A 14,852-nucleotide genomic window follows, 5' to 3' on the forward strand; every position below is an offset into this window, starting at 1 on the left:
TACTATATATAACATTAAAGTAATTTTGGTATGGAGATACACCTCCACTGGTATTAATTAAAGATCATAATAACTATTTGAGAAAAACGTATATAGGCCTATTCTATATGTATATATACTTTTAAAAACACCAAGGCCAACGCCTACCCTAATTTATGCAGTCCGAGGTAGGTTCGATAAAAAACTATACTGAAAGTCTACATATCCCGCATTCTAAGCACCATTTTTAATTAAAAAGCAATTTTATCACTTAATTCAATTTTTTCAATTCAATTCAATTCAATTAACATTTATTCAATTAATTAATAAATACATCAAATGATAAATAAAGTGGACAACATTAAAATAATTAATTAATTAGGATCAAAAATAGAAGCGAAGCTTGTCTCAATTTGACCCCGACAAAACAAAAAGTAAAAGCTAATAATAAACGCATATCAGGTAGACCTACATTTTATATACATATATATATATACATATATATAATATATACATATACACACACACATACACACACATACAACCCCATACATACATATAAATACACACACACGCGAACACACACACATATACGTACACACATACTTATATGCACACACACATATACACACACAAACCAACATATACACACTTATACACACATATATATATACATACAATACAAATCATCAAAGGTACATATGCAGTGTTTAGATAAGGACATGATGGAACATCGTAGGCTACCCTGTAGCTATTTAACAAATGTCCATGTATATATGTTTGAATATCATACATATATATATATATATATGTATACACACATACACATACATATATAAAATAAATGCGAGCAATGAAGTACTTATCGACTTATACAGGTGACTATAGCGGCAGACCATTGTGTAGGAGTGGAGCACAGGGGTATAGAAGTTGTGAGACGATCGGCGAATGGACATGCGTACCAAAGACGGACGAAAGATCTGGTAGGACAATGGGAGAGCTTAAGCAAGGGTGAGCTCAGAAAATCATTTTTTTTTCTCCATTTAGTTAGAACGTAAAATAATGGTAATTTGTCCGAAAGACAAACGTATGTAGAAACCAAGGACTTTCAATCAACTGTAAACTAATGTTTTCTATAAAATCTGAACCTTTATTACCTGTTTTTTTTTTTTTTTTTTTTGGAATTTCGACAGCCCTCCAATATTTCCACAGACTATAATAAAAATTCTATATAATACTGTGAATTAATTGTGATCTTAATTAATCTGTTGTTGAAGCTGTAGTAAGGGGAGTCTCAAGCTAAAATTAGCCTATATTTTGCCAGTGGCATAGGCCCTATGTATAAGGGATGCGCGTGGGACGCACGCATCCGCTCCCTTAAAAACACCTCATATCGCCTTATTTTGCGAGCTAGCGTCCCTCACTTATTCATCGAGCTCTCCCACTTCACTTTCGCGTCCACATCAGACGCGAAGGTGAAGTGTTTTTTGTTTTGTTTTTCTTTTTTGTGTAGAGTTGCTTAGAGTTGCTTTAGTCGCTACACGCTAACGCAGACTCCTTTGGCGACGCTGATTGGACAGTTGAATAAGGGAGCGTTCCCGTTTGCGTCGGGGACAGCTACGCAGTGCAAGGATTGCACCGAGCTATAAAATACTGATTTAATAGGCATATTTTGTTGCCGCCTACCGATGTACAGCGCCAGTTTATAAATCAGCAAAATAAGACATGAAGAACTACAATACATTATATAATATAATACAAAATTAATTGTGATTTATTAATTGCATGTCAATATTATTTTTTTCTTTTTTAGGAATAAAGCCGATTTCGATGAATGCAACGACAGACGATAGATATCAAAAGCAAAACCAGAGCGTCAGTAGCCGCGTTAATGTCAATCGAACTGACTGTATACGCAATGATGTAGGCCTCTTATATAGGCTGCGCTTGCAGATTGTTAATCTTTTTTCTTAATTTAAAAATATTGTTTAAAAGAAAATTATACAGTTCGTACTATATAAATGTTCCTATATTCTAGTACTGATAATATTATTTATTTGTTTAAATGTGTAATTCAAAGGAAACTTAATTAAAATAAACTTAAATTAAATAGTATAGGCCTAGTAGTAAATTAGGTTTGGTGGGCAGCTTAAACACAACACTGATACAAATAGATATAGGCCCTATAGGTCTAAAAAATAACAGTGCTCTCTCTCTCTCTCTCTCTATATATATATATATATACATACATACATACATACATATATAATATATATTTAAATTAGGTTTGCACATAAACAAATGGATACAATAATAACAATAAAAGTGCTTGAGACTGTCATTATTATATTTATCATTTGTTTATATTGTATATTATGTATGTGCGTATATAATGTACACATCACTGATAAATGCCACATGAGTACAGTATTTAAGAGTGAAAATGGTACGATTAAAATGTTATAAAAAGAAATTTAGGTGTTCATGTTTTCTCTTTATTGAGGCCTTTTCCATAAATTCTAATCAATTCTCATCCAAACAAAATATATGCACGTGTCGAAGTACTTTGATCTACGCCTTCTTAATAGGAGCGGTTCCGTTTCTCAACCTTGAGGTCGGAGGTTGAATCACACTCGTCGTGAATTCGCTTGTGTCCTTAGGCAAGGCACTTTACCTACGGTTGTCTCTCTCCACCGAGAGTACAAATGGGTACCTTGGAGGTTCAAACACAAAATGCGCCAATTACAGCTGCAACATTATTGAATTCACCCCAGAGACCTGAATATGTGTTCCAATTATGTGCTTAATCAAATGACCGGTGGTAATAATGTTAAGCCCATAGAGGTCTCTACAATAATAATTATGCGCTCTTTTAGTCGAAAATTAGGCCAAATTAAAAAAAATGATTGTGGTGGGCAATATACAAAATTGAGGTTCGGCATTTTTGTATATTTTTTTTCCGTTGACTACAACGAAAAACGTTTTTTAATGAGCTTAAAAGGGTGGAATAGGCCTATCTTGCGGGACGGCATCCGATCGTTTTGCTTTTCAATACACATTATTAGTCAAAAAAAAAACTTTTCCTACTGACCTACCTATTTTTTTTTTATTTCCCAAAACGTGGCCAGAAAAAGATTTTTTTTTTGCCCTTATTATTAATAAAGACGCTGCAAACAAGGTCAACGCTAAGGTTCTCAACCCTAATTCTGTTCACCATATAGGCCTATTTATAGATGCCCCTTAATTTTCCCGAACACCGTTTAATTGGTGACGGAACTATTTTTTCTTATTTGGCTCCTGTTCATACATAAAATCTAACTGATTTCAGATTTTTTTAAATATAATTTTTTCTACGTCAGTTAACATAATCAGCCTGTTTCCGAAGGATGCGACATATCTAGGGATGCTTGTCTAAATGCATTAAGGCAGTATTAGTTTGTATTGAGACAGTAAAGTAAGTAAAGCATGAAAGTAAATTTAGCATGGACATCTCACAAACGAAATCATTAGTTTTTTAACCAGCATTTAAAATATCTCGAGCTACGGTACCACTTCTTGATTGGCTGTACCTCTATGTTGTGACAAAGCCTGTAGCATTTTATCTACTACTGTATATACCCGCACTGGTTCAACATCAAAAGTATATGCACGGTTATAAAGTTTGCCAATGAGAATCTTTTAAAGACGCAGTACAGTAATCGTAAAAATGACGTAACAGGGTGATTATATAACACGAATATGTGATTAAATATCAATATTTTGTAAACGAAATGCGAAATTATAAAACATATCTTCTACAATGTAACCATCGGTATCGACTTTTGCATATTTATTCATAAACTCTGTAGCTCTTAAATCTCTTCAACTTTATGTACACAGAAATAACTGTACAAAATATTTACAGCTCATTATTGGGAACTTAAGAAACAGTTGTCACTTACAAACATTGGAATGATTTAAGCCCCGTTTCAATGAAATTCGATATTGACATTCCCAATTCAATCACTATACTGCGCCCCAACGTTAAATCGGGATTCGTTACATAGCTAAATTGAATGGAATTAAGCCTGCCCCATGCATTAACCGTGTTTCCCTCAAAGCTGTTGAGATTTTATGAAAACCAAGCTTTAAGCTACTTCGACAGCACTTATAAAATTGCATTCAGTCCATGTCATCTACAATTTCAGCTGTATAAAACCTTTGCTATTTTTTTTCTTCTAAATAAGATCATGAGTGGGTAGATTAACGTTCCTATTCTTTCGACAGACGACGTCTGATTTAAGGCCTGTTTATACATGGAATCGTCCTAGTGAAAACACTTTTTCCCCTTATATTTTTTATATGAACAATTGCATTATATCGTTGCAAGTATAAACACGCCTTTGCATAAGGCCCCAAAAAAGCCTAATCTATGGTGGCGGGCAGTATTGGTAAAAAATACATATATATTTTTTACAGAGTGCCTGAAAAATATATGAATGGTGACTGCATCACCGATTAGATCTTTTGTGTTGAAGTATTCCTTAGTGAAGTATTTGCAGCGATGCACATGTTTATTGATATGGATGGTGGACTCCTGGTGGTGACAATATTGTTGTTGATGATGATGATGAGGATTGTAATGATAGTGATGATAAAAATAACAATCTAAATACTATAGCTCCTATTACTAAAATCTAATCAATCCTTCCCAAAATTTATCACATATTTTCCTGTAATTCATGCAGTATTCAAGTAGTGGAAACATATACACAAGACAATTCTTATGGGAACAATCAATCAATTGATAAGGTGCATTACAGTTTTTTCCTCAATAATCCGTGTTGGGTACATGCCATAAAGGAAGGCATGCATACTTACATCACCATGCATAAACATTATCAGGATCTCAAAGACATTTAATTAGAAAGAGGCATACTGTATCTAGAACTGACGACCAAGTAAGCCACAGTGCACCCTCCAATTCGAAACCCCTCTAATTAAAGGCCACTTTTTTAAAAGAACCAACTAACAATCTTTTATTACACAAAGCTAACCATCAAGTGGATACCAAACACTGAGACCACCCCAGATGTTCAGGTGCCAAAGGTGGTCTTGAATTAGAGGGCAAACTCTACTACATGTTCTCTATTTTCTCATAGTGTTGCTCTTCAAATAGCAAAGATATATAGCAGTGGTGGCGCCAGGACCTGCCCGACGGAGGGGTTAAAGGCCCCGACGGGGGGGGGGGGCTAGTGGAGAGAATTGAGTCTCACTTGGGTGGGTGCATAGGGCCCCGGTGGGGGTCCAGGGGGATTCTCCCCCTGGAAGCCACGGATATTTGATGAATTATGGCGAATTTTTATTACTTATTTGATAGGCATCAAGTTACTATAATATGACTTCATGTAGGCTATGCTTTCTGATGTTGAAATCAGCTTCCAAAACCAAAACATTTTGAATGAAACAATAAACAAAGAGTATGCAATGTAGCCATCTAATTAAGTGAAATTCTGTATTTTGGGAATTTTGCATGAAATCTGTCAACCACGCTTTCATGGTCACGGTTGCTTCACCTATCACGATGTATTCAAACCATCATGAGGATATCTAAATGAGCATTTGTCATAATTATTTTTAATTAGTCTCATTGAATTGTTATTAATATTATTATTATTATTATTAATATTATTATTGTTAATGTTGTGATGAAAAGTTAACACAAACAATAATGGTGGCTAAACGAATATTACATGTAAATATTTTTTTTTTAAAATTTGTTTGTTCCCCGACAAAACCTATCGTCTTCCCCAACAGTGGGGGTGTGTGCTTCCCCGACAGGTAGGCCTCCCTCTGGCGCCACCACTGATATATAGTATTGAAAACACTGAGAAAAACTTTTAACAATGGCAGTGTCAAAGTTGCCCACAGTGTAGATACCTACCATAAATAGAGGGGCCCAAGCAAGGACTTTCACAGATGGAGGGTCTAGATCACCTAAGCCCCACCATGTTTGGGGCTGAGTAAGAAAATTTATGATCATGGCACCTCAATATGGCCGGAAATGGCACTCTCAGATTTAAATTTGAATATTTAAAAATTTATTTTTAAAAATAATTTTGAAAAATTGTGGGGGCCCCATGCCGGCTGGCCCCGGGTTGACTGGCCCCACTTCCGAATCTCCCACTGCACATTCTTCTATAATGTTAATGCATTAGTATTAAAATCTATACTTTGGAAAAAATACATAGGCATTTACTTAAAAAAATCACTCTCATTAATATAAACGTTTCTTGTGAACATTGTTACGAGACAGGCTAAATATTAACTGTTTTTTACTCCAGTGGACACACATAACGTCTGTAAGTAGATCCCCATCTAGGGGACACTCATAACTAACCCTGATCATTCAACATTAATGGACACCGATACTAACCTCATATATTTCAACAAAATATTTATCAATTTATCAAGTCACTACAATTCTGTAGAAGATTTATATACAGACTAAAATAATAATAAACAATAAATAAGGTTTTCATGGCATTGATATAAATAACTGTAATAACTGTGCTTGAATTGGAAGATGGGCCACACACACCATCACCCCCACCATGGTTGGGGCTGAAGGAGAAAAAATAAGGTTATGTCACCCCTAGATGCCAAAAAATCGCACTATGAGGACAGTTGTCTTGGCTTATGAAAATAATTCCAATTATATTTCCTCTGACAGACCTTAGAGCAACTCCCCAACAGTTGGGCTCGTGCCATGCTGGCCCATGTGCTGGCACCACCCCTACTTAATTATACAGCATCAAGGGTCCAATATGATTTGCTTTCCCCTCCCCATGCCACGTCAAATTGGAGCATCAAAGATCCCATGATTGCTGAATGATATATTAATAACGTTAGTAATAACTGGTGTAGAAGATTTAATCGCCTCCTGTACTAGCTGAGTTCAATTACTTTTTGATGTAATAAAGAGGAAAAGCAGCCAACAGCAAAGCCCAAAAATCAACAGCTCCCAGCAAACCACATTTTCATTTTTAGGGGAGAAGGAGGACTTATTTACATTATATAAAAAATGACAAATGGATAGAATAAACAAATAATTTAGTTTTTAAAAATGGCAGCAAGTAGTGTATCAAAGGTTAAGCTTTGTGCTGGTTCTTGTCATGAAGTAAACTGGACATCTTCTACATAGTCAAAGTTTCCACTTTGACTGAGCTGTGATGCTGATCTATCAGCAGTTAGATCATCAAACTGAAGAAGAGAAGAGGAAAAAAGATAACTTATGATATTCTTGATATAATGTACATAATTAGGCATTACATGGTTGGATACAAATCAAACATAAACAACAATGCACACATAATATTCACAACATTAATAATAACATTAACAAAAATAATGACAATAAAAATAATATAAAATAAATATATCGAATTACTGTATATGAAAAAAAAAATTAAATATACAAAAATATGAAATAAAACCACAAAAATTAATGGTTACAGTTGGTACCTTTTCTTGACTGCTGTTAAAAAAGTCAATATCATCTGACACATCCTCTGGTACTTCTAGGTCCTCAATAATACTATTAGCTTCAGAGCTCTTGTAGCTTCTTGGTCCTCCATGGCTTTGTGATTGACTGCGACTGCCTTGGGAACTAAAAAAATTAAGTAAATTTATTTGTTTCTTAAATTAATAAGTTATATATTTATGAAGCAAAAAGATAAACAAAATTATATTGCACTTTATCTACTTTACGTTTCCCTTCGCTATGAGCAAGCATATTGCTTGTTGCAGTAGGCTCTAGTCCTCATCTTTGTATACAAGTTTGTTTAAACTTCTTACACACACCTATCATTTATATATTTGCATTATCTTAGTAGGAAGTATGCACCTATTTGGTGACAGTGGCTTTCCTGGCAGGAAGCAGGAGGCAGGTGGGAGTGTGTGGTGCAACGTGTAAGGTGTTGGACTTCTGATCGTAAGATCGGGAGTTCAAGACCAACGGTTGTTGCATTGCGAGACACTTTACTTACGTTTGCCTCTCTTCACCCAGAAGTATAAATGGGGGCGTATGCTGTTAACCTGCTCATCGGTGACCCTGCTACGACTGTTGCAGTCAATAACAGCTACCAGAATCAATTATATGCGATTATTCGCTAAAGGAAGCTACATTAAAAATAATGTGTAGCTCTAGCTCCTGTGATTCTTACTAACGGACGAACGACACACAGGGATATAGAACAAATTATGTGGAATATAAAATGATGTCATGATTAACTGATTAAAAATACTATGGTATATGACATTCATATACAATGGCTTGAGAGAGAGGGAAGCAGTTTGAGGTCCACCCTATATCCAGAAATAACAGAATCAAATTACCTTTGAAAATCGTCTTCATAATCATCATCATCATCATCATAGTCATCTTCTTGGGAATCATCTTTATTAGTATTGTAACTAAGTTTGCCAATTTCTTTATTAATATCATGTAGGTCCTTCCAATCTGGGCTAGATGCACCTGCAAATTAATTAAAAATAATTAATAACTCAGTACAAATACAAATACAAAATCACTTTATTGCAATCATCAATATAAAAAGAGATTGAAGTTTAACATCAAAAATGGTTTCCCAAAAACACGATGAAACTCACAAAAGCATCATGAAAAGAAAGTGAGGAGAACGGAAGTTTTGACTGTGCAGGGAAGGTTACCAATTTTGGAACAAACCATGATTGATTATAAATGTTTTTGATCGATTTGTGTTGACCTTCGGGATAGTAAATAGACAGGGTCTTCTAAGATTGTACTTAGAATTGCGGGCTGTAGGTAATAAATGGTTTAATCTATGATTAGAATCCTTGATTTTGTTAAAGAAATCCCTACACAGTTGAACATGTCGCTCTTCCAATGTTGGCATTTCAAGCAGAGACCGAGCTCCATTATAAATAACACCAGGAAGGATACACTTAAGCACTCTTTTTTGGATCTGTTCCAGAACTTGGCTTTGTTGCTTAGTGATATTAGTACCCCACACTGGGGCTGCATATTCTAGAATAGGTCTAATAGTACTGATACAGAAATGAACAAGTTCAGCGGTATTAAGACCAGCTCTACGAACTTGTTTTAAGAAGTACAATATTAAACTGGCTGTCTTTATTGGACTACTGAAAGACTTCGGAGAACCCGGCAGAATTTCTGAGACATCATGCGACACAACACTTTTTTTTTTTCAATACCTGGAAGTGGAGACAAAGACCAAAACAATAGATTTCTAGTGGAAGCAGTCGGTATATTAGTTCTGATCATTGATTTATCAAAGATTTAATCGCTGCCTTTCAGTATACTATGATGATGATAAATTTTTGAGAAAAACATATTGTCCCCGGGATTTGAACCCAAGGCCTTCCAATTACCATTCAGATACTGAGCTATGTGGATTTTCCTATTAGGACACGTTTTTCTCAAGGTATTGTGTAAAAGCACATTACAGTAACTCTGGTATGCACCGGCGTAGCTAGATGCGAATGGGCCCCAGTGCTAGATTAATGGGGAGACACCTCCACTGGTGATAAATAATATACAGGATATCATAAGTAGTAATTTCTTTCACACGACAAACATACACATCATGTAATATATAAACTAAATCTCATTATGAGGTTTAGGAATTGGATGTTTTTGTTTTTAATCACTTGATAGAATTTGAACCCAGAATCCTGGGATTTGAAGACAAGCACTTACCACTACTGAAATCACGATCACCTGCTTTGAACTCATCATTCACATATCTTTCCAACATTTTTCTAAAAAAGAGTAAATGGTTATATAATAATAATAATAATAATAATAATAATAATAATAATAATAATAATATTAATAGATTAGAGTCTTAAGGGGCTTGAAGCGTGGAACACAGCACGGAGAGTAGCCATTTCTTCTTCCTAAGGGTCTATTTTGTGCCTGAACTACCGGTTCTCAGCTTGGTAACTATGGGGCCGTATGGTCCAGTACACCGGGTTAACCTGGTACTTATCTCAAGAGATGTACATGAGCCAATTAAGTATACTGGGCCTACAGTTTATAGTCCTAATCCGAGAAGACCTAAACACCTCCAGAACCATAGGCAAGTGTGCCATTCGAAACCAGGGCTGATTATGGTTGTAGGTTGCAGTAGCTCGGTCATTAGATACATTAATTACAATGTCACATAATTGTCTCAACTCCTAATTTAAAATTCTTTTATTAATCATATCATGGTTTTCTATGTGTTATTTTTGAATAATTATTATAATTCAGTATATGAAACTAATTTTCTTTTTATTTAACTTATTCTGAGTTCTTTCTCTTCAAACATTTATTTTAATTTTCAAGATTTTTCTTATGTTGGCAATATATCACTTACTGTTCAGAGCATAAAACACTTACCGGTGAAAATGTGGTAATATGTCAATGAAAAAAGGTTTCTTAATTCATCTTTGTCAATGGTTCCATTTTTATCCTAAAAAAACAAACAAAATAGCATTATTTTCATAAACAATGGGAATTCAACAAATTGCAAATAATTACAATGAATGTATTTATTTCATACAATCAACAAGTTTTATTGTATATTTAATGTAGAGAGAGAACATTTCAACTAGGTAAAACTCAAATTTCATTTAATTAGAAACTACAGTACACAGAAAATTTATTAAATAACATAATCATAAAACTTTTCTGTCCTCAACATGCAACATTGATAATAAATCTCGTTTTCCTGCCAATGCATAAACATATACACTAAAATAACAACAAACAATTGCATAATAATCAAAACATGCAAAGACAAATTCTTGCCAGTCACACCTGCTTCATTTGTGTGAAGAGACGAAAGCTTGATTTCCATACTGTACAAGCGCTACACTGTCAGTACAGCGTTTCCAGTGCTATCCTCGCACTGATTCAACTGACCAATCAGCATCGCCAAAGAGTCAGCGATAGCGAGTTGCAATTTTTATGGAAACAAGGCTAGACATATGTTCCTAGAAATTTATTTTATTTCCAATCAGATTTGAAAACATGCAATAAATGGTCCTAATCTTACACATCAACATCTGTTATGATATTTTAAATAAGATAGTGAATTTTAATGATGATATCAATGATCAAATAATTTCATTTTAGTCTTCTAGAATTAAATTGCAAATCGGTTCATTTGGTTTTAGAACAAAATACAGGGCCCTAGAGTGTAACAACGCATTTGCACTGATCAGCTTACCAATGGTAAATGAAAAATACATAAATTACTTAAATTTAAATATTATTATAATAAACTACAACTAAAAAAATTATAAAGATTGTGATTAGGTTTAAATAAAATGAAAATAGAAATGAAAGAAATAAAAATAGTACTAAAATATCACCAAGGTTAGGTGGTCTGCGATAGGCTATGAACGGTGTATCCGGAAAAACAGACTTAAGACGTTCTGTGGTCTGTAGAATGGGCATATGTTTCTGAATTAAAAGCCCTTAGTGGTGGTAACCTAGGGTGATGGGTAGTGACAAGTGGCAATCTGGTCGATCATTGATGTGGTTTGTACGTCAGTGTTTGAGCATGAGGTATGTCCTTTGCTTTTTTTTTATAGCATTTTCAATGGGTCCTCGATGATAATTTTTATCCCGGAGATGTCTAGATAGTTCTTCTGTTCGATTCTGAAAATCTAAATCCGAAGAACAAATGCGTCTCATGCGCAATGCTTGGCTGTACGGAATGTTTTTTGTACAGTGCGGGGGGTGACAGCTGCTAGGGAGCAGGTACATATGCTTATCCGTAGGTTTACGGAAGAGATCAGTTTTAGTGCACCATTTTCCATGGTCACGGTGATGTCCAAAAAATCTACACTGCTTGTGGATTTGTTAGCAGTGAATTTGATTGTGGGATGAGCCGAATTAATGTTCAATAGGAACGTATCCAAACTATCTTCACCATGGGTCCAGATCATGAAGATATCATCAATGCAACAAAACCAAACATCTGGTTTTTTGGGCTGTAGGGACAGGAAATTGGCCTCAAATTGTCCCATAAATAAGTTAGCAAAAGATGGAGCCATTTTGGTGCCCATCGCTGTGTCATGAATTTGACCGTCGCCGAAAACAAAGTTATTATTGTTCAGAATCAGCATGATAAGTTCACGGAGATGTGATTTAGATCCAGGTGTTTTGCCCCGAATTTGCTTTTAATTTGAAATACACGCATTAACACCTTCTTCATGGGGGATATTAGTATATAATGACGAAACATCAAGTGTAGCCAGAACAGTATTATTAGGTAAATTTGAAATTTGGTTAATTTTGCGGATAAAGTCCGTGGAGTCCTGAATGTACGAGGGGAGAGCAACAACATACGGTCTCAATAAATCATCCACATATTCAGAGATTTTTTCTGTAGCAGTACCGTTGCCCAAAATAATGGGTCTGCCAGGATGGTCTGCTTTGTGGATTTTGGATAGGACATAGAAACGTCCTGGTGCCGGATCATCCTGGATGAGATGGGGTCCAACTTTGGGATCGATGGAACCTTTTTTAACCATCTTTAATACAGATTTTTCCACTTCCTTATAAATTTCCGGAGGGGGTCCTCTGTGAGCTTCCGATAGTGAAGAGGATTGTTTAGTTGTCTTAAGGACTCCTCTTCATAGAATTTAATGTCCATTACGACAGTGGCAGAGCCTTTATCAGCTGGTTTATACACATCTAGATGTGTATAAGAGACGTTTGATGATAATATCATCACGCTGACGCAAATTGGCGATGGCCTGCCTCTCATTTTTTGTGAGATTGTCGCGGAAATCTGGACTAGGAGTGTGGTTTTTAACGTCCTCCTCAAAGGCCTGAATGAAAGTTTCTAAAGCTGGGCAACGATTCTCAGGGGGATTCCAGGTACTTTTAGGTTTGATTTTGGTAACATTGCCCGTGTTATCCGTTTATTATGAATACAATGTTATTGTAAAGAGGATCACAATCCAGAAATGTAAGAGCACTTGTCACCATAAGACCCTAAAAATAATATATACAAGTATGACAAGTAGATATACATTATATGGATGGTAAAGCAAAATTACATTATATACAGGTAGTTCACTGATGTGTCAATAAAAATTGATCAGTAGGCCTATTCATTTTTTGTTTGTTCAATGAAATATTTGTGTTAGATTGTAGTTTGGGTGGTGCTCAAATTTAACATACATTGAAACTAAATTGTACGTAGCTTTGATAGAAATATTTGAGTTTATGCACCCAGTATTGTCAACAAACACTCCCTGAAATCATTAAAAAAAAAATTTAAAATGCTCAGATCATTGGAGCATTAGGGGACGATCAATTAAGGGGCGCTAACCTGCAAAAATAAGGTGATTTTAAACTACTTGCAAGTGATTCTTTTTTTTGGGGGGGAGGGGGGATGGCAGGACTAATTTTTGGATGGGCGTGCACCGTCCCCCACGCACCCCCTAGATACGCTACTGGATATGATCAAACATAAACATCAGCAGTACTCTTGTACTAATCTACTGCATCTACCTACTCAATGCCTAAACTACTGTGCTGTAGAAGGGCCCAGCTATAGGCTCTTAGCCTAGAGTAGTAGTGAGGTCTTCGATTAGAACATCATGTCAATCAAAATAAATATGAATATGACCATTTTTTAGTTGTTGGAGACTTACTGAATGATAGGAAATAAAAAGTACAGCATGTTATTGTTATGCGCATTTCACAGAAATTGTATGATACCAGTTGAATATAATGAATCTCTTTACAGTTAGAAATATATCACAAAATGCCTACACAGTCAGCCCACAACCGAGGCTCAGTACCTAAATCTGAACCCCATCAGGGCCACTAGGTTTACCCTTACCATGGCTGCACCAACAAAGGACTGGGGATCTTAAGCCCTAAATCCCACTGTCGAGTTCACCACTATTCATCTAATATTGTTATACCTACTGTTTACAGCTAACCCGCCAGCAGGCAAGTCCTGGCAACATCCCCCCCCCCCCCCCCCCCATTTAAATTACAATCATACTCTTTTTTGGGAAAATATTAAATTTTGATCAAATACAATCCATTGATCCTCACTGTGGATTCGTATCATGAAATAATATTCAACCTCTGCTTTATACCCGCGGTCAATGAATCGAACGTGATCCCTATACCAGTACTGTACCAGTGAGTTACCAGTGCCTAGGCCTACTGGTACAGTACTGACTGAAGTTTACAGTACGCCTGCGTGCCTACCAGGTAAGTACCTCTTCCTCTCGAATTCGATCCAACTCGGCCACAAGTCAACTCGGCCACAAAAAGTTTGGCTACAGTCAACTCGGCCACAAGTCATTTACTGGTACCACTTGAAGGAGTAATTCATCAAGTATAAAATATTAATTCTTTAAGTATTACTATACTTATTGTTATTATTGCTGTAATATTGTTGTCGTCGTTATTATTGTTGTTTTTATTACCGTTAGTTTTAATATTAATTATTAGTCTTAGCATTAACATTATATATTGTTCAAGTTTTTGCTGATATTATTATTATTACAGTACCATATAAATAATAAATAATTTTCGACTTTTTATTATTATTATTATTATTTATTAGTCTTAGTATTATTATTTTAATAATAGTAATTTAAAAAGTTATTGTTATTGGTGTTTTATTGGTATTTTTCTCATATTATTATTATTATTATTGTTGTTGTTGTCACCTTTATTATCGATATTATTACTAAGTAGGCCTAGTATTATAAGTATTATTATTATTACTAATTAATACTATTATTATAAAAATAAACATTATCTTTAATTTATTATTGTATTATTGCTATTATCACCTTCAATATCG

At 35.1% G+C, this 14,852-nt stretch overlaps 1 protein-coding gene and 1 long non-coding RNA gene across 3 annotated transcripts in view; one reads left to right on the forward strand and one right to left on the reverse strand.

The window, feature by feature from the left end:
- Window positions 1-2,452, forward strand: part of LOC117112190 — a 6,232-nt gene extending 3,780 nt beyond the window's left edge. The window contains exons 3-4 of the long non-coding RNA XR_004445992.1: window positions 858-990; window positions 1,793-2,452. This is a non-coding gene — a long non-coding RNA (uncharacterized LOC117112190). The remainder of the gene's footprint in view (window positions 1-857; window positions 991-1,792) is intronic.
- Window positions 2,453-6,830: 4,378 nt separating this feature from the next.
- LOC117112192 (rRNA biogenesis protein rrp36-like) overlaps window positions 6,831-14,852 on the reverse strand; it is a 9,150-nt gene continuing 1,128 nt past the window's right edge. The window contains exons 1-6 of one of the 2 annotated variants that reach the window (XM_033255267.1): window positions 14,090-14,372; window positions 10,403-10,475; window positions 9,719-9,780; window positions 8,356-8,494; window positions 7,483-7,627; window positions 6,831-7,221 (exon numbers count right to left, since the gene is read on the reverse strand). In XM_033255267.1, coding sequence (XP_033111158.1) covers window positions 7,132-7,221; window positions 7,483-7,627; window positions 8,356-8,494; window positions 9,719-9,776 — 432 coding nt within the window. In that variant the 5' untranslated portion in view covers window positions 9,777-9,780; window positions 10,403-10,475; window positions 14,090-14,372 and the 3' untranslated portion in view covers window positions 6,831-7,131. Of the gene's footprint in view, window positions 7,222-7,482; window positions 7,628-8,355; window positions 8,495-9,718; window positions 9,781-10,402; window positions 10,476-14,089; window positions 14,373-14,852 lie in introns of those variants that run through there. The other variant, XM_033255266.1, reaches the window with a different exon arrangement.

The sequence above is a fragment of the Anneissia japonica genome, unplaced genomic scaffold (assembly GCF_011630105.1).
Source record: "Anneissia japonica isolate Jap-2015-1 unplaced genomic scaffold, ASM1163010v1 scaffold288109_len33814_cov189, whole genome shotgun sequence".
Lineage (NCBI taxonomy): Eukaryota > Metazoa > Echinodermata > Crinoidea > Comatulida > Comatulidae > Anneissia > Anneissia japonica.